The sequence below is a fragment of the Ranitomeya imitator genome, chromosome 4 (assembly GCF_032444005.1).
Source record: "Ranitomeya imitator isolate aRanImi1 chromosome 4, aRanImi1.pri, whole genome shotgun sequence".
Lineage (NCBI taxonomy): Eukaryota > Metazoa > Chordata > Amphibia > Anura > Dendrobatidae > Ranitomeya > Ranitomeya imitator.
The window spans coordinates 525,310,512-525,333,585 of NC_091285.1; the positions used below are offsets into that span (position 1 = coordinate 525,310,512).

Here is a 23,074-nt window from a genome sequence, read left to right on the forward strand (position 1 = left end):
ATCCCTGCCAGAGCCATTACCATCAATCATCCCTGCCAGCAGGATTGTACTTACAATGTATTTACATGCCGATGTAGCTCAAGACAAGCCCAGCAATACCTTTACATGTCCTTTTGCTGAAAAATCAGCATTTCAATGGCTGTGCAAGTGAACCTGAAGAGCTATTGTAGATCTAACACTCCAGCTCTATTCTTGCTTATTTGCTCATCTCCTGTGGCTGCTACTTGATCTATCATGGGTAAGGTGCAATACAGTTTTGAGTCATTCAATATTGCACAGGCACTTTGGCTAAATTTGGTTTTAAATGTCTATTGAGGCAATTATTTTCATGTTTTCCATTTTTGCTGGGTCACACCAATGATGGACCTTATATTCCTGCCATTTCATGGTAGTACGAAATTTTGCTAGATGTTTACTATCTGCCACTGGGGATTGTGGTTCGTTGTCATCCTTTATGTTTATGTCTTATTTGTGATATTATGGGTTATTATCAATAAAGAATATTTTTTTTCAATTTGCCATTAATACTCCTCTTGTTCTTGATTGCACCATGAAAATACTTAATGCATTATCTATTCAGGAATCAAAAATTTGTGGTGACTACTCCTATAGGAGCTATAATGTAATGGTATTTGCTACCTTTTGTCACTGCCTGTGACAACCACAAGGGAAGAAACAGATGTCAAATCATAACTGAAGAAACAGATATACTTTGGCATTCATTATAATCATAGCCATAAACAGTCATGCTCAGCTCAGCCAAGCGTGCATGTGTTTTCAATGACACGAGGAGCCATGCCACGATGGCCACACTTATCTCCTGGTGACCTAGACTTCACCTTTATTGCTTTTCCTGAATAAGTTAACTGTGAACAAGGCCTATTACGGCCGAAATGTCGGTTCTGTTATTTATGCCAAACATTTGTTAATCATCGCAATAAATACGAAATATATCTTTGGACTCACTTATGTGCCTCAAGGTTCCTCTGTACTACATATTTATTTTTCCGGCCGACACCACCAATTTTGGTTTCCGGATCCCCTCGCCGCTACTGCTGGGAGGAGGAATAAGCCGCTGCTAGAAAACCCTTCTAGTGACAGCTCATCTCACTTGATAGCCAAAGGATTGGATGTTGAAATTCAACATATCCTTTCTTCTGTCCCCGGACATCATCTGTAGCGGGTGAGTTGAAAGGCCTCCATACACATTATATAGACAGCCAGGCTTGATAAAAATGGTGGGTTTGGTTGAATCTACTGTAATTTGTTTAGCCCCCTTGAATTGCAGAAGATGATGGCTAATGATGATTTTTTCATTTTCAAGGTCCTTTTCACAGAGCAGAATTCAGGCATAGAATATGAGTATTGGCTTCCTAAGAATTACTATATCAACCATCAGAGAGACCGCAGCTCCTTACAAGAAACAGTGGAAACAGCCCTATCTCCAACCCTTCCTCCCACCACTCCAGGTCCAGCAGCTACAGTACATAGTGGTAAGTAAGCGGATTGGCATTGTAGGTGCTCTTCTTTCAGCAAATATTTATCTTCAAAAGGAAGGAAAACTGACTCTATGCCACTGATATTTACTCGGATATGCTATTTGCATATATTTTAATACCTAGATACCATTACCTAGTCCTAGAGGGATTCCGTGCATACTGCTGGTTTGTCTTAATGATGCCTTCTGCCTGAATAATCTAATATTATTATGGATTGCTTATGTGTTTAGTATGGGCATCTGGTGAACTCTTCATGCAGTTGACATTGTTGTTTTAAAGGAAACCTGTCACCCCCAAAATCGAGGGTGAGCTAAGCCCACCAGCATCAGGGGCTTATCTACAGCATTCTGGAATGCTGTAGATAAGGCCCCGATGTATCCTAAAAGATAAGAAAAAGAGGTTAGATTATACTCGCCCAGGGGCGGTCCCGGTCCGGTCCGATGGGTGTCGTGGTCCGGTCCGTCGCCTCCCATCTTCATCAGATAACGTCCTCTTCTTGTCTTCATGCTTCGGCTGTGGCGCAGGCGTACTTTGCTCTGCCCTCAACAGGGCAGACAAAGTACTGCAGTGCGCAGGCGCCGGGCCTCTCTGACCTTTCCCGGCGCCTTCGCACTGCAGTACTTTGCTCTGCCCTCAACAGGGCAGACAAAGTACGCCGGAGCCGCAGCATGAAGACCAGAAGAGGACGTCATCCTATGAAGATGGGAGGCCCTGGACGGGACCGCGACGCCCACCGGATCGGACCACCCCTGGGTGAGTATAATCTAACCTCTTTTTCTCATCTTTCATGATACATCGGGGGCTTATCTACAGCATTACAGAATGCTGTAGATAAGCCGATGATGCCGGTGGGCTTAGCTCACCCTCGATTTTGGGGGTGACAGGTTCCCTTTAAATAACAGTATATGAAAATGAATGTACTAGATAACCCTAAGTGGTGTGTGAAGACAGCTGTTAATGAACCTGAGAGCAGCTGTAAAATCTATGATGCCTTAGTTCACTATTTCAGAGATTTTTTTAAAGAGACATGTTCATTAGATGTGAAATGACAGGACGTGACGGCTGTATGTGATTGTTTCCATTTTACCTCCTACAATATTCACTTACATGATAAAAATCATAGCTTATATCCTGATGTCCAACACAGCGGGTTCAATCTATCATCTTGTTTCTATTCAGGGATACAACATTACTAAACATCACTGATGTACACTGCTGGCACACGCATATCTGACATCTATAGATATGATACACTGCTGCAGTTATCAGTGTCTACACGGCTTTAAAGAGAACCTGTCAAACCAGGCAGTTTTTGCTTTTATTTTATTCCTACTGCTCCTCCGAGTATGCTATTTTCATTTCTGTTTTGTTTAATCCTTCACATAGTCCCAGACATATGGTCCACTTTATTTAGTGCTCTTTTTTTTTTGCGAAGGGGGGGTCGCTATAAAGGGGCGTGTCTCACAGGATTATCTGGGGGCGTGTCTAGACTGATATGTATAATTATCTTGTGACCCACGCCCCCTTCGTAAAGTGAATTAAAAATGAAATGCACTAAATGAAAGAACACATATCTCTGGAACTGTATGGTGAATTTAAGAAAGAAAGATCCGTAATACTCTGGTGATCAGTGGGAATAAAATAAGTCCAGGTCCTCTTTGAAGAATTATGGGCTTTTTACATCATGTTTTAGGCATCTGCCAAGTGAGTAACTTTGAAGATCACAAAAAAGTTGTTCCGCTGTATCACTCAGCATAGCCGCAGACTAATGGTCAGATGTAGTTCAACTCTGCTGTCATTTGGCCATCTTTACGTTGGCTCTACATTTTTTAGATATATAGCAAAGCTCGTTACTATTATCTACTGTTATGGAGCCCCTGAAATCAGATTTGGGCGGGCTGTGTGATACACCTGGCATCCAGATGAACATTTAGTAGGAGTACGATAGGGTATCGTCACATAGTTGGCTGAGAGCAGTAGACTGCCTGGGATCTTCTCACAACGTTCGCCTAATTATCCGTTTCAGGCCAAACACAGAGTATATGGTCTTCCAAATTCTGCCTCTAGGAACTGATTGTACCCTCTGCTTTACCCGCCATTAAAGTGTTACTCCCTCCTTATACAGTTATGACATAGTCACAGGGTAAGCTAGAAATGTCTTCAAAACAGAGTCCTGCCTCCTCCAGAGATCGAGGTGTGGTCACTTTGGCACTCTCCATTTATTTGTTATGGGAACGGCAGAGCAGCGCTTAGGATTTTCACAAATGGGAATGATTGCGGGTTATGCCGACAATTTCCAATACTAACAAGGGCTGATGATATTACAAAACCCTTTTTTTTAATTAATTTCAGTGCTTCCACAGACAACACTGAAGAAATGGCCGCCCCAGGCCCGGCATGAACGGGGCAACAAAGAGCTGAATAGGATTAATGAATCTAAAAGAGATGGTAAATAGTGACACAGTTGATGGTATTAATGTATTATGTGACTTGTTCACCACAGTGTGTTTGCGGGTAATGCACCATAGTAACTAAATTCATGTATACCAGCTGTGATGTGGGTGCACAGGATAGTGACTACACATACATTCTCTGGCACTTCCTATGATTTATATCTATTTTTTGAAAAAAATTAGGTAGATTGGAGTGTTTGCCAATGACAACCAATCAGGTCATAGTTTTTTTCCCCAAAAGTCCTCTAAAAACTGTGAGGTGTACTGTGATTAAGAATCTGCAGAAATGAAAGTTATGCAGAACCATATGGAGTCAATAATTAGACAAAAATATTAAATAACAAATCGACACAGACAAACAATTCTAACATTTAAAATTCTACACCAACAAAATGGGGTGGATGTAAAACTTCAGAATAAGCCCCAAGAACAGGCAAATGGATGAAGACACTATGGTCCCCCTGGATTAACAATGATCAGTCAGCACATATGTAAAGTCTGATATAGATATACATATATGATCCTTTTCATACATTATTGCTGTGTAGTTGTACAAGCTTCTCAGGTGTAATCTGGTTGACACAAGCGCCTACATTTTCACGTATAAAAGTGTTTTAAGTCTCCTCCAGTAGGTACACTTTGCTGTATGTCAGGGGACCTGGGATAGTGCAGCACATTTTATAATGTCTCCCCAGTCCTACGTTTCTCTGCAGGTGCTGAGATGGTTCTGACTTTGTGACAGGCCGTCTGTTAGGTCTCGAGTTCCCGCTTCTGCACAGGGGGAATCTCGAGCCATCTCTGCAACAGGATCGCTTCCTTCACGCTGGGTGAAGTTTAACCCACGTGTGTATACTTATGAGTACCGCCATATAGTCCGTCATTACTTGGCAGCAGGTTCCATCTCTGCACGGTGGACCCCGGGCTGCGAACGCACCATACTCTATCTGTCTTATTATTTGGTGCGTTCCGCTAGCTCTAACATTACACTAGCGCCAGGGTCTGGCTAGTAATGACGGACAAACAGCAATCCTTGCGGTATATCCAGCAGCTGGAGGGTAGGTTGGCGGCTCTTGAGAGCGCAACCTCAGCTGTGGATGTTACCGCAGTTGCTGTACAGGCTGCTAGCGTGGCTGCAGCAACCCTGTCCATTGCCACCCCTGCTCCGACATTTTCTCGCCTCCCGCTGCCAGAAAAAATTTCTGGTGATAGCAAATTTTGTAGGGGATTTGTGAGTCAGTGCTCTATTCACCTCGAGCTCCTGGTTGCACGTTTTCCCACAGAGCGGGCTAAGGTGGTATTTATAGTGTCTCTCTTGTCGGACAGGGCGTTGGAATGGGCTACGCCGCTGTGGGAGCGTGGCGATCATGTGGTGCAGAGTGCTCCGCTGTTTCTGAGCACTCTGAAACAGGTCTTTTTAGGACCTCAAGTCACCCATGATACTGCGCTCCAACTGCTGGCATTAACTCAGGGTGAGTCCTTGGTCAGTCATTTTGCCGTCCAATTCCGCACTTTAGCTTCTGAGCTGGATTGGTCGGATAAAGCTCTTATCCCCATTTTTTGGAGGGGCCTGGCTGACCACGTTAAGGACGCTCTGGCCACTAGGGAGATTCCTGCCACACTGGAGGAGTTAATAACTGTCTCCACTCGAATTGACCTCCGTTTTAACGAGCGGAGGTTAGAGCGAGCCCAGTGTAGGCAGAGGTTTCGGCTGGCTCCTACCTTCGCCAAACCTCTGGAATCTCCGGTCCTGGTTCCTGAGTCACATGAGGCCAGGGAAGTGTCACAAGCGGGATCTAAGTCCCGGACCGCTTGTGCACTCAAGGTCTGTCATGTTTGCCAGCAGTCAGGACATCTAGCCACCAGATGTTCTCAGCGGTCGAGGAAACGTCAGCGTCTAGTGGTAGTAGGTGGAGGTACACTAGACACGGCGACGTTTGCCTCTAAATTGTCCTTTAAGGGGACAATTACTATAGGCTCATTCTCCCACTCGGTAGAGCTCTGCGTGGATTCTGGGGCGGAGGGCAATTTTATGTCTTCTGCCTTCGCCCAACGTCACGCAATACCCCTGGTTATGCTAGCTCAACCAGTAACGGTACGAGTGGTGAATGGGTCGACACTGCCCTCACAGATAACACACCAGACCATCCCTTTTACTCTGTCCATGTCGCCATCTCATCAGGAGATTATATCTCTGCTCGTCATTCCTGAGGGAATTGATGAGGTCCTGTTGGGAATACCTTGGCTACGGTACCACTCTCCTCATATCGAGTGGTCCTCTGGCAGAATCCTGGGATGGGGCGAATCTTGTGGGGGTAGGTGTCAGAGGGAGTGCGTTCAGGTTGCTTCTACAGAGGTACCCGCAGATCTTTCCTCTCTCCCCAAGCAGTATTGGTCTTATGCAGACGTGTTCTCCAAAAAGGCGGCGGAGATCCTTCCGCCCCATCGCCCCTATGACTGTCCTATTGATCTCTTGCCTCGTGCTGAGCCTCCCCGGGGTCGAGTCTATCCGCTATCTCTCCCGGAGACGGAGGCAATGTCACAGTACATCCAGGAAAATCTGGCAAGAGGATTCATTAGGAAGTCAGTGTCACCTGCAGGGGCAGGGTTCTTCTTCGTGTAGAAGAAGAATGGGGAATTGCGTCCATGCATAGACTACAGGGGTCTTAATGCCATCACCGTTAAAAATAAGTATCCTTTGCCCTTGATATCTGAGCTCTTCGATAGGCTTCGGGGAGCAAAGGTATTTACTAAACTAGATCTGCGGGGTGCTTACAACCTGATTCGCATCCGTGAGGGGGACGAATGGAAGACGGCTTTTAACACCAGGGATGGGCACTATGAATATCTGGTGATGCCCTTCGGGCTCTGTAATGCCCCAGCCGTTTTCCAAGACTTTGTGAACGATATCTTCCGGGATATGCTTTCCGCCTCGGTCGTAGTCTATCTGGATGATATTCTCATCTACTCTCCAGATATTGACTCTCACCGGAGAGATGTTTGCAAAGTCTTCAACCTCCTACGGGCAAACTCCCTCTATGCCAAGTTGGAGAAGTGTATGTTTGAGCAGGAGTCCTTACCTTTCCTAGGCTACATCATCTCTGCCCAGGGATTGGCTATGGATCCTGCCAAACTACAGGCGGTGATGGACTGGCAGGAACCCCATTCTCTTAAAGCGGTGCAGCGCTTTATGGGGTTCATTAATTATTATCGCCAGTTCATTCCGCACTTCTCAACTTTGGTAGCTCCCTTGGTTGCCCTCACCAAGAAGGGGGCGAATCCCAAATTGTGGTCTGAGGAGGTCTCCAAGGCCTTTAACTCTATAAAGTCACACTTCGCTAGCGCTCCCATCCTACATCGCCCCGATGTTGATAAGCCATTTATCATGGAGGTGGATGCCTCTTCTGTTGGTGCTGAAGCAGTCCTCTTCCAAAAGGATGCTCAAGGTCGGAAGCATCCTTGCTTCTTTTTCTCCAAGACCTTCTTACCAGCAGAGAGGAATTATTCCATCGGGGACAGGGAGTTGCTAGCCATGAAGTTGGCTTTCTCAGAGTGGAGACATCTCTTGGAGGGAGCACGTTTTCCCTTACAAGTCTTCACAGACCATAAAAATTTGGTGTACCTGCAGACAGCCCAGCGGTTGAATTCTCGCCAGGCCAGATGGTCCTTATTCTTCTCCCGGTTTCATTTCACCCTCCATTTTCTTTCTGGGGAGAAGAACATTCGGGCCGACGCTCTCTCTCACTCCGTTGTGTCATCTGCGGAGGAGGAGGAGGAGCCTCGGCTTATTGTCCCCACCGAGAGCTTGAGAACTGTGGCCCCGGTTTCGCAAGAGTCTGTGCCTCCGGGCAAGACTTTTGTTCCATCCAGTTTGCGACCGGAGGTTCTCTCTTGGGCACACTCGTCCAGGGTGGGTGGACATTTTGGTACCAAAAGGACATCTGAGTTACTGGCGAGGACATACTGGTGGCCGCATATGGCTCGTGATGTCGCAGAGTATGTTCAGGCGTGTGTCTCTTGCGCCAAGAACAAGACTCCTCGGCAACGGCCAGCTGGTTTGCTTTATCCTCTGCCGGTGGCGGACAGGCCCTGGGAGATGGTCGGGATGGACTTTGTGGTGGGCTTACCCAAGTCTCGTAACTGCACCATTATCTGGGTGATCACCGACCATTTTTCCAAAATGGTGCACTTGGTGCCTCTTCCACGGCTACCTTCTGCACGGGCGTTGGCTGTCTTGTTCGTCAAGCATATCTTTCGCCTACACGGTATGCCAGACAAAATTGTTAGTGACCGGGGTCCCCTGTTTGCGTCTCGATTCTGGAGAGAGCTTTGTCGTCTACTCAGTATTGAGTTGAATCTCTCTTCGGCATATCATCCCGAGACGAATGGGTTGGTAGAGAGGGCCAACCAGACCTTGGTCACATATTTACGACATTTTGTTTCTGCCAGGCAGGATGACTGGGCATCCTTGCTACCGTGGGCAGAGTTTGCGCTTAACAATGCCGTAGCCGACTCCACCGGTCAGACTCCATTCCTCCTAAATTACGGCCAGCATCCGCGTGTTCCTGTGCCCATGCCTGTGTCTTCTGCTGACTCCAGGGTGGCAGACTGGGCTGTGGAGGCACGGGACATTTGGGACCGCACGCAGGATGCCATTCGGGCCTCCAAGGAGAGAATGAGGTCCTCCGCCGATGTTCATCGGCGCCCCGCTCCGACCTTTGCTCCTGGCGACTTGGTGTGGCTCTCCGCCCGTAACATCAGGCTGCGAGTTGAGTCCACTAAGTTTGCTCCTCACTACTTGGGTCCCTTCAAGGTTCTCGAACAGGTTAATCCTGTGGTCTACCGTTTGGCTCTTCCTCCACGCTTGGGTATCACCGACACCTTTCATGTGTCCCTCTTGAAACCCGTATACATGTCCCGGTTTTCCGAGTCATCTGCCGGGACATCGGGTTCGTTTACGGACGATTACGAGGTGAACGCTATTTTGGGGTGCAAGGTGGTACGCGGCAAAAAGTTCTATCTGGTGGATTGGAAGGGTTATGGCCCAGAGGACAGGTCATGGGAGCCTGCTGAAAACATTCGGGCCCCACAGCTCATTGCTGCCTTCGAGCGTAACGAGGCCCAAGGAGGGGGGGGGGCCTAGGAGGGGGGGTAATGTTAGGTCTCGAGTTCCCGCTTCTGCACAGGGGGAATCTCGAGCCATCTCCGCTGCGGTCTCCCATTCTTATCCAGCCGCAGTGGAGTCTGCTCAGCAAGGACGTCGGTCCCAGTGTCTTGCTCAGTCTCACTCTGTACAGAGAGTTACTGCTGCTTCTTCAGCTTCTGCCATTAAAGCCAGTGCTGGTCAGCGGCGAGCGGACTTCTCTGGGACTAAGTCCTTGTCTGCACACACTGAGCATGCCCAGGGCAAGATCTCCCGTTGGAGATCGAGGGTCATGTGCTCAGGCTCTGCAGCACATTCCATTGGTCCTCTTGGCAGGTCTTGGAAGGGCAAAGTTTCTGTGGCCACTTCCTGTGCTGCAACTATATAAACTGCGCATGACCGCACGGCCATGCGCTAGTGTACAATTGTTAATGTGTGTATGTTGTGAGTGCAAGTCGTCCTTGGATACCCCTACCCTATTGAATGTCTGTTCGTGGAAGGTGTATGGTTGCTATCTAGTGCCCGACTTATCCTACAGCACGAATCACACATTACAGCGTCCAGTTGCTGTGACCGCCAGTACGGCGCCGTGCACTTCCTCTGTGCTTTCCTTACCCAAGCCTGGGTGGTTAGTGGCGTTCGTCAGTGCGGCACCGCATGCACTCTTGTGCCTTAATATTGATATTTAGTTTCCTTACACACCCAGTTGCGGTGTTGTGCCAGCAAGGGTCTAATCGGACTTCAATCCTAGTTGGGGTTGAGTTCGCTGACTACTTGCTCGCGCTCTATGTGCGGTACCGCGGTCCTGTGACGCAACAGGATCGCTTCCTTCACGCTGGGTGAAGTTTAACCCACGTGTGTATACTTATGAGTACCGCCATATAGTCCGTCATTACTTGGCAGCAGGTTCCATCTCTGCACGGTGGACCCCGGGCTGCGAACACACCATACTCTATCTGTCTTATTATTTGGTGCGTTCCGCTAGCCCTAACACCGTCTAAGGGTAAGTTCACACTAGGCATATTTTCCGCGTTTTTTTTCTGCAGCCAAACCTGATCTCTTGGCAGGAAAGAAGCTGCAGAAAGCTTGCGTTTTTCACTACTTTTTTTAATGAGTTTTGCTGCGGTTTTGGCATGCTAGATTTGTCTTTTGTGCATGCTGATAAAGTTTAGTATTTAAAAAGAAGTCCTATTCCATAGAATCAGATTTTGGCACAAAAACTGCAAAAAATTATACCTGCGTTTTTGGTGCGTTTTTTCACCACTCATTCAAGTCAATGGGTGAAAAATGCTGATAAAACACTGAAAAAATGTTGAAGTAAGTGACATGCTCTATGTTCAAAACACCAAGCAAAGCATAAAATACTGATGACAAAAAACTCAAGCTGTGTGGATGAGATTTCTGAAATCTCATAGACTTTGCTGGTACTGTAAAATGCAGCTGAAAATTAGCATAAAAAAAACATCATAAAAAAAAAAGCAAAAACACCCACTGTGAACTTAGCCTAATGCTGGAATCATGCCTGCAGTTTGTAACTTTTTTACTACTTTTTTTTATTCAAACACTGGATTGGTTATTGGTTGGTGGATAGGTCAGGTGCTTGGGTATTAAAGGGGTTATCCATGACAACCCCAGTTTAACCAATTCAGGACCCAATGTAAAATAAAAATAGTGTATAGTCTCCTCCTGCCACAGTGCCATGCCAGTGATGTCTGCCACGGTGCCATACCGGTGATGTCTGCCACGGTGCCATACCGGTGATGTCTGTCACGGTGCCATACTAGTGATGTCTGCCACGGTGCCATACTAGTGATGTCTGCCACGGTGCCATACTTGTGATGTCTGCCACGGTGCCATACTAGTGATGTCTGCCACGGTGCCATACTTGTGATGTCTGCCACGGTGCCATACCAGTGATGTCTGCCACGGTGCCATACCCGTGGTTTCTGCCACGGTGCCATACCGGTGATGTCTGCCACAGTGCCATACCCGTGATGTCTACCACGGTGCCATACCGGTGATGTCTGCCACGGTGCCATACCGGTGATACCTGCCGTGATGTTCCTGAAAAGTGACTTGTTGTGTTAAATGCCAGCTGCAGCTGATGAGCGTCTGGTCATCAGGTTCCTCCTTTACAATTTCAACAGAGTTGATGTCCGCCCAAATGAAATATTAATGAGCTGCAGCCAATGACCAGCCACTCGAGAACAGATGTGCACCTTCTATACAAAAAATGTATCTATGTCATATATTCTTCATACTGAAGAATAAGTCACTTTTTTTTTACTAGGCATGAAAGCATAAAGTAGTTTCTACCCTTGTTGAGAGCTTGTTTTGTGATTTCATATTAAATATATACACAGTTTTGCCTGTTTTTCCTAAATGAACTAAGTCCTCAAATTGCCTCTCTACTATGGGATGGGACTGATAGATCTTCATATCAATCTGGGTATGTATACCTCATGGATTGATACTGTTACCCCACCTAGGTGATACTAAAGTGTTCTCTTATTCTACCCAGGAGTGTGGCTTTAAACATTTCTGAACTCAGGTGAATGGGTGTTTGGAAAGTTCTGTTAGTATCAGAGGTGTAGCTATGGATTCAGCATTGTGGGGGCAAAGCAAATCTGAGTGGGCCCCTAACCTAGGTAACCATGTTTACATCTGCGGTGGTGCACCTTAATTCTACTGGGCAAAGTTGAACCTCAGTAGATGACCATACTGTTACTGAAAATTAACCACTACACAAAGACCAAGATTAATATTAGAGCATACATATGGTGAAAGATACTAGTTCTGCAGAACATATTAAGAGATTACAGAATAGTTACAGATAGTTTACGTTCTCTCTGATGGGGTAGTTCACTTTTCCCATGTGTTCCATCAACACTCTTTATCAAGGTGTGCAGAATTATTAGCTTATTTTTTAGGCAAAATGGGCCCAAGAAAAGAAGATTTAACTGACAATGAAGTAAGAAAGATAAGTCTTACTATGTGATGTAGCACTCTTGAAATTGTAACATATTGGGGCGTGATCTCAGAACCATCAAAAGTTTTGTTGCAAATAGTCGAAACGGTCGCAGAAAACATGATGAGAAGAAAAATCTGCACATTAACTTCCAAAGATTAGAGAAGAATCCAACATGAAGCGACCAGGAAGACATTATCCTCCAGTGCTGTCATATTCCAGAGCTGCAGCCTCCCTGGAGGCCCAGAAGTACAAGGTGTTCAGTGCTCAGTGACACAGCCAAGGTAAGGAGGCTGAAACCGACCATCAATGAACAAGACGCAGAAGCTGAAACATCAAGACTAGGTCAAGAAATATGTGAAAACAATTTTTTCAAAGGTTTTATGGACTGATAAGATGAGCTTGACTCTTGACAGATCAGATGGATGAGCCCAGCTAGATCATTAATTAGGTGCATATCTCCACTTTGACTCCGATGCCAGGAAGGTGGAGGTGGGGTACGGGTATGGGCTGGTATTATTAAAGATGAGCTAGTTGGATCTTTTTGGGTTGAATACGGAATTAATATCAACTCCCAAGACCGTACTGCCAGTTTTTAGAAGATACTTTCTTCAAGCAGTGGTACTGCAAAAAAGTCATAATTTTTCAAGAAATCCGTAATTTTTAGGCAGGACAGTGCTCCATCACATGCATCAAAGTCCTCCACTGATTGGAAAAAGGCCTTTACTAGCCAGTAAAGGCCTTAAAGATGAAAGAATAATTACATGGCCCCTTCCTTATCTGACCTAAACCTATTGAGAACTGGAGATTTAAGGTTAAGGAAAACAGTCACCTCTCTGAACAGTGTCTAGGAGGCAGTGATTTGTTGCTGCCCAAAAAGTTGAACAGTTGAGATGGGATAATGTACATTTTTAATTTAGTTGCATAATAATTCTGCACACATAGATATTCTCCTAGTGCATGCCACTGCCATTCTGTTGGCTGCAAGTGAAATGGGACCTGCGGCCTACACAACAGACTATGTTAGGGCAGGGAAACCTTGACTGCCTGCTGTGCCTCAAAATTTAACTGTATCAGCACGCTATGCATGTCGATACATATAAGAGTGATGGTTTCCACGGGGCGGTTTGGCTGGGGTTACCACGTCTTTTGCCCCGATAGCTAATCTACTTATAGGTCCCCTTATCTAAATTTGCTTGGCATTGTTACCTTAGAGGAGGCAGCACAACCTCAAATTCTAGGTGTTGTTACCATGAGAACGTCAGTGTCAACTGTTTTTGACTTGGTTGTCAGTGTTGTCTTGCATAAGAGGTGGATAGAGGAATCCTGCGGTTTGGTGGCTTACAAAAGGCAGGAAATGTGGATGGAGAGCTTTCATATCATAAAGTTGGGATCTCTCAGTAGAATTTGTTCCTTAATATGCTTTACATAATTCTACTAGAAGATCAACTTTTATAGTGTACATTTTTATGTTTCCTGTTACATTAATCTTCAAACTTACATCATCTCTTGATATCGGTAGGTACTTAGAGAAAACAATATAACATTTACCGAGGTGTTGGCCATCAGTATTGGTATACACTATTGAACTGTTATGAAGAATTTCACTTCTACCACACAATGCGGTGCCCTGTTTACAGCGGGTTTTTGCTTCCTTGAACAAGCACTGGGAATGTGACACTGAGCTTCTGCGCTTGTCTCAGTCTAGCTTATTTCCATCACAAATATGTTGGGTTTGCAACCTTTAAATCTCTTAGGCTGCTGTTGAGCTAATCATGAAGGACAATGAACTTCCCGGCTTTAAGTGAAATTTGGCAATGACCACTGATTGCTGTGGGACATGTATGTGGCATTGACCTAGAGTTATGGCTTCATGCCAGTGTATATACCAGTTTGCTTATCCTAGCGTTATAGGAGGTCATGTTTTGGAAGTCGCAGCTATGAGCTTTCGTTTCCAGTAGTTTTATGCTCATATGACAAGCAGGAGTCTATTTCAATATCATTTTTGTACTGAGATACATTTTTGCAATCTAATGGATTCATAGTCTTGTTATATGACAACCTGCTGTTTGTGCAACTCTCATAGAAATGGTTGGGAGTTAAAAACACAGTTTGTTCAAGAGAACTACATTTCCCAAGTTGCGAAAAAGTAGCAACTCTGTGTGCCACACTATCTCCTTCACTTCCATTCATTTCTATGTCAGTTGCACAAGAAGTGTAGAGCAGCTCCTCTTGGCTGTCTTTGTGACCCCCTTCTGGTGGCCGGGACCTAGTCGAAGCTGTTCCCATCTCAAATGAGATGTTATTTGCCGAAACGATAAAAGATGATCAAAATGCTCAAAGTCTTTCCTGCTGCCTATGTTTTGATGCTTAGGTGTGCCCGTACCTGTAGCTGCTTGGGTCGTGCAGTCGAAGCAGTGCATGTGGTTTATACGTTGCCGGTGTTTCATGATGCAGCGATATTAAAGTTCCAATTTCTCCAAAATGAGAATTTCTTAAATTAAAAGTAGTAACTCCCTGCATTTGTTTTACAAGATCTGTGCAGTTCCCTGTTTATTTCATAGGGGAACCATGTGATGCGTCATCATTAATTCTTTACAAATAATGCCATACATAGCCAGTAAATAGGCATGGTACCTGCAGGTATAAAATATACTTATCTTCTTTTTTTTTTTATATTCCTGATTTAGTGTTGAAGTCCGTTTTCCTTCATACTTTCTGCTTGGCTGCCTGTAAATGTTACCTTTGATCTGTTAGCAGGATATCATTTCAGGAGTGGCAAAGTGAAGACGCAGAAAATTATCTGGAAAAAAATGTCAGGATGTCAGCTATTTGGCAAAAACACCCTGGCACTGTGCCAATTGTTCATTTCCCAAACTCTGTTGTATGGTAAACTCCCAACAGTGTGGAGAGGAATGGGGTGTGTGAGTGTTCGGGACGTTGTTGTTTTTTCAGAAGATAGTGTATCAGACTGATAATGCTGGACGTGGAAATGGTTGAGGAGTATCAGTGTCACGTTTTCTGGCTGCAGCAGGGCAGATTCAAGTGCTGGGTTCTGTCTCTGGCTCTCTGGGATACTTTACCGGAATAAGTGTTCATAGATCGGACATGAACCCTGCAGAACAGGTGATCCTTCTATAGGAAGTTTACAAGGGACCTGCCTTCCCCACATTAGACTTTGGAGCATTTAATTAAGAAAGGATTTGAATATTTTACTTCTGTAGGATGGACGAAAAAAAGGATTACCGTAATTGTTCTTGCTCACAAAAATACAAATGTTTTTGGTGACCTGGTGAGTGTCTGATCTGCGTCCTGTAGGCGCGATAGCAACGGTGATTGTGACATCAGGCTTACATTTATGTAATTACTACTAAAGGCGTTTTCTGTTTAAATATAACGCTCTATTACAACCCCTGGCAAAAATTATGGAATCACCGGGCCTTGGAGGATGTTCATTCAGTTGTTTAATTTTGTAGAAAAAAAAGCAGATCACAGACATGGCACAAAACTAATGTCATTTCAAATGGCAACTTTCTGGCTTTAAGAAACACTAAAAGAAATCAAGAACAAAAAATGTGGTAGTCAGTAATGGTTACTTTTTTTTAACCAAGCACAGGGGAAAATAATGGAATCACTCAATTCTGAGGAAAAAATTATGGAATCGCCCTGTAAATTTTCATACCCAAAAATAACACCTGCATCAATTTAGATCTGCTGGTTTGTCTGCATCTAAAGAGAATGAACATCCTTCAAGGCCGGTGATTCCATAATTTTTGCCAGGGGTTGTATACTTTTTGTTTCAGTTCCATTTTTGAAATATTTGTTTGCAGTGAGTGAATGAGAACAAAAATCTCTATATTCAGAGGCTGCAAACCAGGGGTGGACAACCTGTTAAGGAGAGTTAAAGAGGTTGTCCACTACTTTAACGTTGATGGCGTATCCTTCGTATAGGGTATCAATGTCTGAACGGTTGGTGTGCAACACCAAGTACTCCCTGTGATAAGCTGTTACCGATGTCACCTGGAACTGCAAACTGCACGGCACAGCTCCGTCGATGAAATAGTGGCTGCGGCTAGGTACTGCATATCCACCCCCTATTGAATTTGAATAGCCGCTGGCACTTACAACAGCTGATCGGCAGGGGTTCCGGGTGTCCTATCGCTAGGTCATCATTCTTAAAGTAGTGGAAAACATCTTGAAGGAGGCCCTTGCACAGGGACGCGCTTGCATGCTTTATAACATGCAAGTGCATGCTCCTTGTCTAGGAAATTGGTCACCTCTGATAGACTGCAGAGGTGGCCACTGGTAACCAAGGCAATGGGCAGTAAACAATAATATCAAAATCCCTCCATTCTTGATAACAGAGAGGATTTTTAGTAACAGATAAATCACAGGCTTGTTTTTACTATTACTTTACAATTTAACCTATGTTTAAAACAAAGTGTGGACCCCTGGGTAGACATCATAGATTTAGGAAAGTGTGGATCAACTAATGTCATCCTCTGAATTTTATATCTAGCACAGCCTGGGACAATAGATTGGTATAGATATATGAAGTTGATTCCTTCTTCATTTTCATGGTCTGGAAAAAGTATCCATACTTTTTTTTACTGCCAAGAACTGTTCTGTTTTTAAAAAAGAAAAAAAAATGTTCAGATGCCACATTTCCCACATAATTGACAACTACCGAGCCCCAGTGTGAGCGGTTAGGCTGCTGGCTTCATGTATAGGAGAGGTAGGATCACCTGTTGGGTATCTCTTCAGTATATACTGTACTTAGACTCTCTATTTTTTCATAAAACTGTATCATGACTTGTAACATTAAAACCTAAGAGCAACAACTTTCTTAAGTATCCTACGGCAAGCACATCTACTATATAAAGCTGAATGTGTGTGTGTGTGTGTATGTATGTATGTATGTATGTATGTATGTCCGGGATTGGCATCTGCACCGTCGCAGCTACAGCCACAAAATTTTGCACAGTCACACGTCTGGACCCTGAGAGCGTCATAGGCTATGTTGTGAGGCAAAATTTTAACCCCGCGCGTTCCAATTCACCAAACAATTTTGCCCCTATCTACATAATGGGGAAAAAAGTGAAAGGAAAAGTGTTGGAGGCGTCGTAGCTACAGCCACAAAATTTTGCACAGTCACACGTCTGGACCCTGAGAGCGTCATAGGCTATGTTGTGAGGTGAAATTTTAACCCCGCGCTTTCCAATTCCCCAAACAATTTTGCCCCTATCTACATAATGGGGAAAAAGTGAAAGGAAAAGTGTTGGAGGCGTCGCAGCTACAGCCACAAAATTTTGCACAGTCACACGTCTGGACCCCGAGAGCATCATAGGCTATGTTGTGAGGTGAAATTTTAACCCCACGCTTTCCAATTCACCAAATAATTTTGCCCCTATCTACATAATGGGAAAAAAAGTGAAAGGAAAAGTGTTGGAGGCATCGCAGCCACAGCCACAAAATTTTGCACAGTCACACGTCTGGTCCCTGAGAGCATCATAGGCTATGTTGTGAGGCAAAATTTTAACCCCGCGCTTTCCAATTCACCAAACAATTTTGCCCCTATCTACATAATGGGGAAAAAGTGAAAGGAAAAGTGTTGGAGGCAAATTGACAGCTGCCAGATGTGAACAAGGGGGACTTAAAGAGTGAGAGCGATGGCGCCAAAGAGTATATACCGTACAGTTGCTAAGGTGGGGCCCCGACATGGGATACTCACCACACACGGGGATATGGACACACACAAAATGCGCCACACACTACCACGTGCTTGAACACATATACCACCCTCAGCACACATTTCACCACACATACACCAACCTCGCCACATAAAAGTCGAAACACAAAAGTCGCCGCTCAAAACTCGCCACGCGCAAAACTCGCCACATGCAAAAACTAGGCTCACGCAAAACTCGCCACAAGTGCAAAACTCACCTCATGGAAAACTCGCCACACGCAAAACTTGCACACGCGGAAAAATTGCCACATGTACAAAAGTTGCAGCACATGCAAAAGTTGCCTCACACACAACTTGCACATACTCAAAAGGCACCACACATAAAACTCGCCATGCGCAAAACTCGCCATGCGCAAAACTTGCTGCACACAACTTGCTACACTAACCTGTCACATGCAACTTGACACACAAAAAGTTGCTACATGCATGTTGCCACACAAAACTCATCTCACAAAAGTCGCTACATGCATGTCGCCACACGCAACTCAACACACACAACTTGACAAACGAAACTCGCCCTAAAACACACACAAGTCTGGTATTATCCTTCAAAAATAAAAATTAGATTAATAAGCAGACAAACTACAAGAGCAACAAATGTACCATATAGGAAATACGGCAGCTGTCAGTCACATGACCTGTCTATTATGTGTATGTGTGAGCTAATATATACTGCCAGGGGGAGGGCTTCCTGTTGGCTGGGGATTTATCAGGCTGCCAATTTAGCTTACAAATACTGAGGTAAAAATGCTGAGCAAATAATGTGTGAACGAGGCCTAATACAGGAGGAGATGACACACAGGTATATACTATATACAGGGGAGATGACACACAGATATATACTATATACAGGAGAGATGACACACAGGTATATACTATATAGAGGAGATGACATACAGGTACATACTATATACAGGAGGAGATGACACACAGGTATATACTATATACAGGAGCAGATGACCTACAGGTATATACTATATACAGGAGGAGATGACATACAGGTATATGCTATATATAGAAGATGACATACAGGTATATACTATATACAGGAGGAGATGACACACAGATATATACTATATACAGGGGAGATGACACACAGGTATATACTATATACAGGAGGAGATGACATACAGGTATATACTATATATAGAAGGAGATGACATACAGGTATATACTATATATAGGAGGAGATGACATACAGGTATATACTATATACAGGGGAGATGACACACAGCAGGTATATTATATATACAGGGGAGATGACATACAGGTGTATACTATATATAAGGGAGATGACAAACATGTATATACTGAGGTGAAAATGAAAAGGTGTGAGTGCAAAATGAGAGGAGTGAGGGAAAATAGTGGAGTGATCGGAAAATGACAGATGTGGGGTCGAAAGAGGAGTGAGGGAAAATAGTGGAGTGATCGGAAAATGACATGTGAGGTCGAAATGACAAGTGTTAGGGGGGAATGAGAGGAGTGAGGGAGAAAATGAGAGGTGTAAGGGAGAAAATGAGAGATATGAGGGGGAAAATGAAAGATGTGATTGGGAAAATGAGAGGCGTGATGGGAAAATAAGAGAAGTGAGGTGCTATAACTAACCACAGATATTTACTATGCCCAGGCAACGCCGGGCTCTTCAGCTAGTAACATAATATAATTGCATAACAATCTGATAAGACCATGATATTCGTGTTAGGTTTTTTCTTCTTTGAAGAAATCATCAGATTAATTTCTAATTGCAGATAAATGTGGAAAGTGCAGTAAAGTCAAGGGACGGCATAACAAAATCAAGCAGTACTGTCAGAAGGACTTCGGTAAGTCATAATGATTTTCCTTTATTCCTCTGCCAACAGAAGCGCCCATTATGTCCGGCCGCAGTCTTAATAAGCTTGAATGTTTTCACTTGAATGTTTGCAGTGTTCCGAGGGAGAATTGTCAGTAAGAGGATTGTGGGTAAAGAGACCCGCTATGATGTTCAGGTGATCATTACCTACAAGAACAATTTTCCCTTCCTGAGGCGGGAATACATGTGGGTCCCAAACACCTGTGATTGCCCCAGTTTACTGGAGAAACGGGAATACATTCTGATGGCCCGGAGACATGTCAACTATGAAAAGACTCTCAACCGGATATTGCTTGAAACGGACAGTTTTGTGCGTCCATACAAACCAAAGGAAGACCAAATGCTTCGAGACCTTAACCAAGAATGTGCCAAGTACGGGTATCAAATACACCCCAAACTGAACCAATAACCTTTCTGATGAGCAAGAATTCACTATGTACAGACCATATGTGTATAGACTATTTAAAGGATTTCTGGACAGATCTACATTTGAGATGTATTGTAGTATTACATACTGGTGCTAGGACATATAATGTACGGTAATTATAATGGCACGTGTTGCTAGTCTGCCTAAAAGTGCAAGTCTTGAAGGGGTAAATATCTAAGAAGGCGCAATCTATACTAGTACACTCATTAATACACAAGACGTTATTTTCTACACACAGTGCATATATTTAGGTTTAAAACCATATACACAGGCTGGTGTGTGGACAGACACACACAGCAATACCATAATCTACTATACTGCGGCACATGTCGATAAGTGGTGCAGTCACTATGAACCTTGCCAAATGTAGATCACGTTTCTTTCCATTTTATAAACCAAACCCCTTTTCTAGACGTCCTGTTTTATACCAGATTGTATTAAAATGTATATTCAGCCATATATTTATAGACAAACACAGAGATGCATATGCGGTATGCATAATTTATTTTCACATGCTTTGGCAAATGAACCGTCACTTATTAAAGCAGCGAGCGGCATTAACCGGTGTGCAAGAATATCTATTTATACAAGGTGATATGTGTAAAAGGATGTGAGTGTAAGTGCGAGTGAAGCTGTATGTTTGGAATATGTTTTACAACGCATTTATTAAAAAAATAAAACCTAAAACACGTCTTGCTGCTTTTTTTTATTTTATAAATGGTGCAGGTGTGGGGTCAATCCTTTCTACAGGAAGGTTAATACAGGGTTTTGAACAATTCTTCCATTAATTGCCTGCATTAGGCACTCTTTGCTATGTTATAAAATTCTATAAAATGACACCAACCCAGTAATGGAAATCATTGTGAGCAATTAAGGCTGTGTGGCTTTCCGACATCTTCTCTAGTCCCTGACCCATCCATGCCATTTAATATTTTGCTTCTATTTCAAGCCCCTCCATGTCATGCCGTCCACTAAGCCATGGGGTCTTTCTATTCTCCTTCCTACCTACTTGCTCTACCCCTTTCTTTAAAGAGGTTGTCCCCTACTAGGACAACCCCTTCTTAAACTAAATGTTTGGCCCCAGTAAAAAATTAAAGCCTATACTCGCCTCCCATGCCGACGCCGTTCCAGCGATGTCGGCACTCGCGGTTCAGGGGCTGTGATGTGGTGGAATGACACATGATGCCTGATGCCCAATCAGCACTGACATCTCTGTCTCTGCCTTCAGACAAACTGAACATGAAGAGGAATTCCGGGTTGCAACTCTTCTGTGACTTCCTCTTCATGTTCAGTTTGTCTGAAGGCGGAGACAGTGACATCAGCATTGATTAGGAGGTGGCGTCATGTGTCACAACACCGCATCACAGCCCTGGGGTGAGGGAGTGCTGACACCACGGGAGGATAGTATAGGCTTTATTATTTTATCGAGGCCGAACATTTAGTTTAAGAAAGGGTTGTCCTAGTAGTGGACATCCCCTTTAAGTCCCACTACTTTTTTGTCTTCCTCCTGCAGGGCCCTCTGCTGTCAATCTTCTGGCCAAGATGCCAGTAAGTAGGCGGAGACCATTGGAATTTTTACCATTGAATTAACAGTCCCACGTGCAAGGCATGTGAAATGCGTGGACTTTGAGCTGCATTAAGGAGCTATGCAGCTTAAAGGGTTTTTTCATACTCTTCATAAATTTCTGCAGTCACTGTATGTCAATGCAGATTGCAAAATCCTGACTGTGTGCAATGTGCCTGCCATCAATTGGCCACTAGTGTGCGATTTGCATATTTGCCGAGACGTGCCAAATAGGAATTTTTTTCAGCTACTCTCATTATTCTACTGATGAAGAAGATAAAAATGAGTCGGTATGCGGCAACCACTGAAGGAAAAGACAGAGCCAAAACCTGACTCTGTGCATATTGCACACTATTAGCATTCTGCGATCACATAGAGTGACTGCAGAGATTTAGCTGAGAACCCCTCAAAGGGAACCTGTCACCTGAATTTGGCGGGACCGGTTTTCGGTCATATGGGCGGAGTTTTCGGGTGTTTGATTCACCCTTTCCTTACTTGCTGGCTGCATGCTGGCCGCAATATTAGATTGAAGTTCATTCTCTGTCCTCCGTAGTACACGCCTGCACAAGGCAAGGTTCCCTTGAACAGAGGACCTGTCAAAATATTATATTCCTGTTTTTCCCTGGGGGATGATAGGGTTTTATTTTATATTGTGACCAATATGCAAATTTTATGTTTTTACTAAGGTGGTGTTGCTCACTATATGGAGCAGTCTTAAGACACGTCCCAAGAGAATCTTATGAACAGTGCAGCAATGGTAAGGAGAAAAAAATCAGATTGGGAACAATAGAAACATAAAATTGGTTCATAAAACAGTTTGTTGGCCAAAATTCTGGCATAAAACTGTTTTATAACGGCTCAAGATTTTAGCACGACCCGTAGATGCACACAAATGTGCTACCTTTGCCATTTTTACGTCAGTTTCGGCAATTCTTTGAAAAGCAGTTGGAGGTTTGACAAATTAATGTGTGTCCACGTTCGTTACAGAAAATTCTTCTTAATTTTACAGCAGAAAAGTGGCATAAGTTATGACAGAACTTTACTCCAGTGTCTGACTAGAATACATTTCTTCCAGTGGTACACGGCAGCTAAAAGCCAGGCTCTGATTCACGCTGCCTGCAATTTGGGCACTTTGGGACTCTGTCAGCACCGGATGACTATTGAAAGTAAGTCCCGTCGCTCGGTTCTTCACGGTGGGGCCAGTCATTTATACACACCTCCCACCTGTTTGTTTTCCCTCAATCTCTACCTCTTTTTTGATTGACAGCTCTGGCTTCATAGGGCCAGAGGATGGGGAGATAAATGGAAACCAAGCAGGTGGGAAGGCGTATATAAATGATTGGCCACGGCGTGAAATACTGAGCGCTTGTACTTGGTTTCAACAGTCATTCTATGCTGACAGAGTCCCTTTAAGAGGCACACACC

At 44.2% G+C, this 23,074-nt stretch overlaps 1 protein-coding gene across 1 annotated transcript in view; it reads left to right on the forward strand.

Annotated features, from left to right (window-relative positions):
• LOC138676645 (ADAMTS-like protein 5) overlaps positions 1 to 20,772 on the forward strand; it is a 95,327-nt gene extending 74,555 nt beyond the window's left edge. The window contains exons 10-13 of the mRNA XM_069766146.1: positions 1,325 to 1,493; positions 3,852 to 3,947; positions 19,558 to 19,629; positions 19,733 to 20,772. Of these exons, the coding sequence (XP_069622247.1) occupies positions 1,325 to 1,493; positions 3,852 to 3,947; positions 19,558 to 19,629; positions 19,733 to 20,067 (672 nt within the window). The 3' untranslated portion in view covers positions 20,068 to 20,772. The remainder of the gene's footprint in view (positions 1 to 1,324; positions 1,494 to 3,851; positions 3,948 to 19,557; positions 19,630 to 19,732) is intronic.
• Positions 20,773 to 23,074: the final 2,302 nt, after the last annotated feature.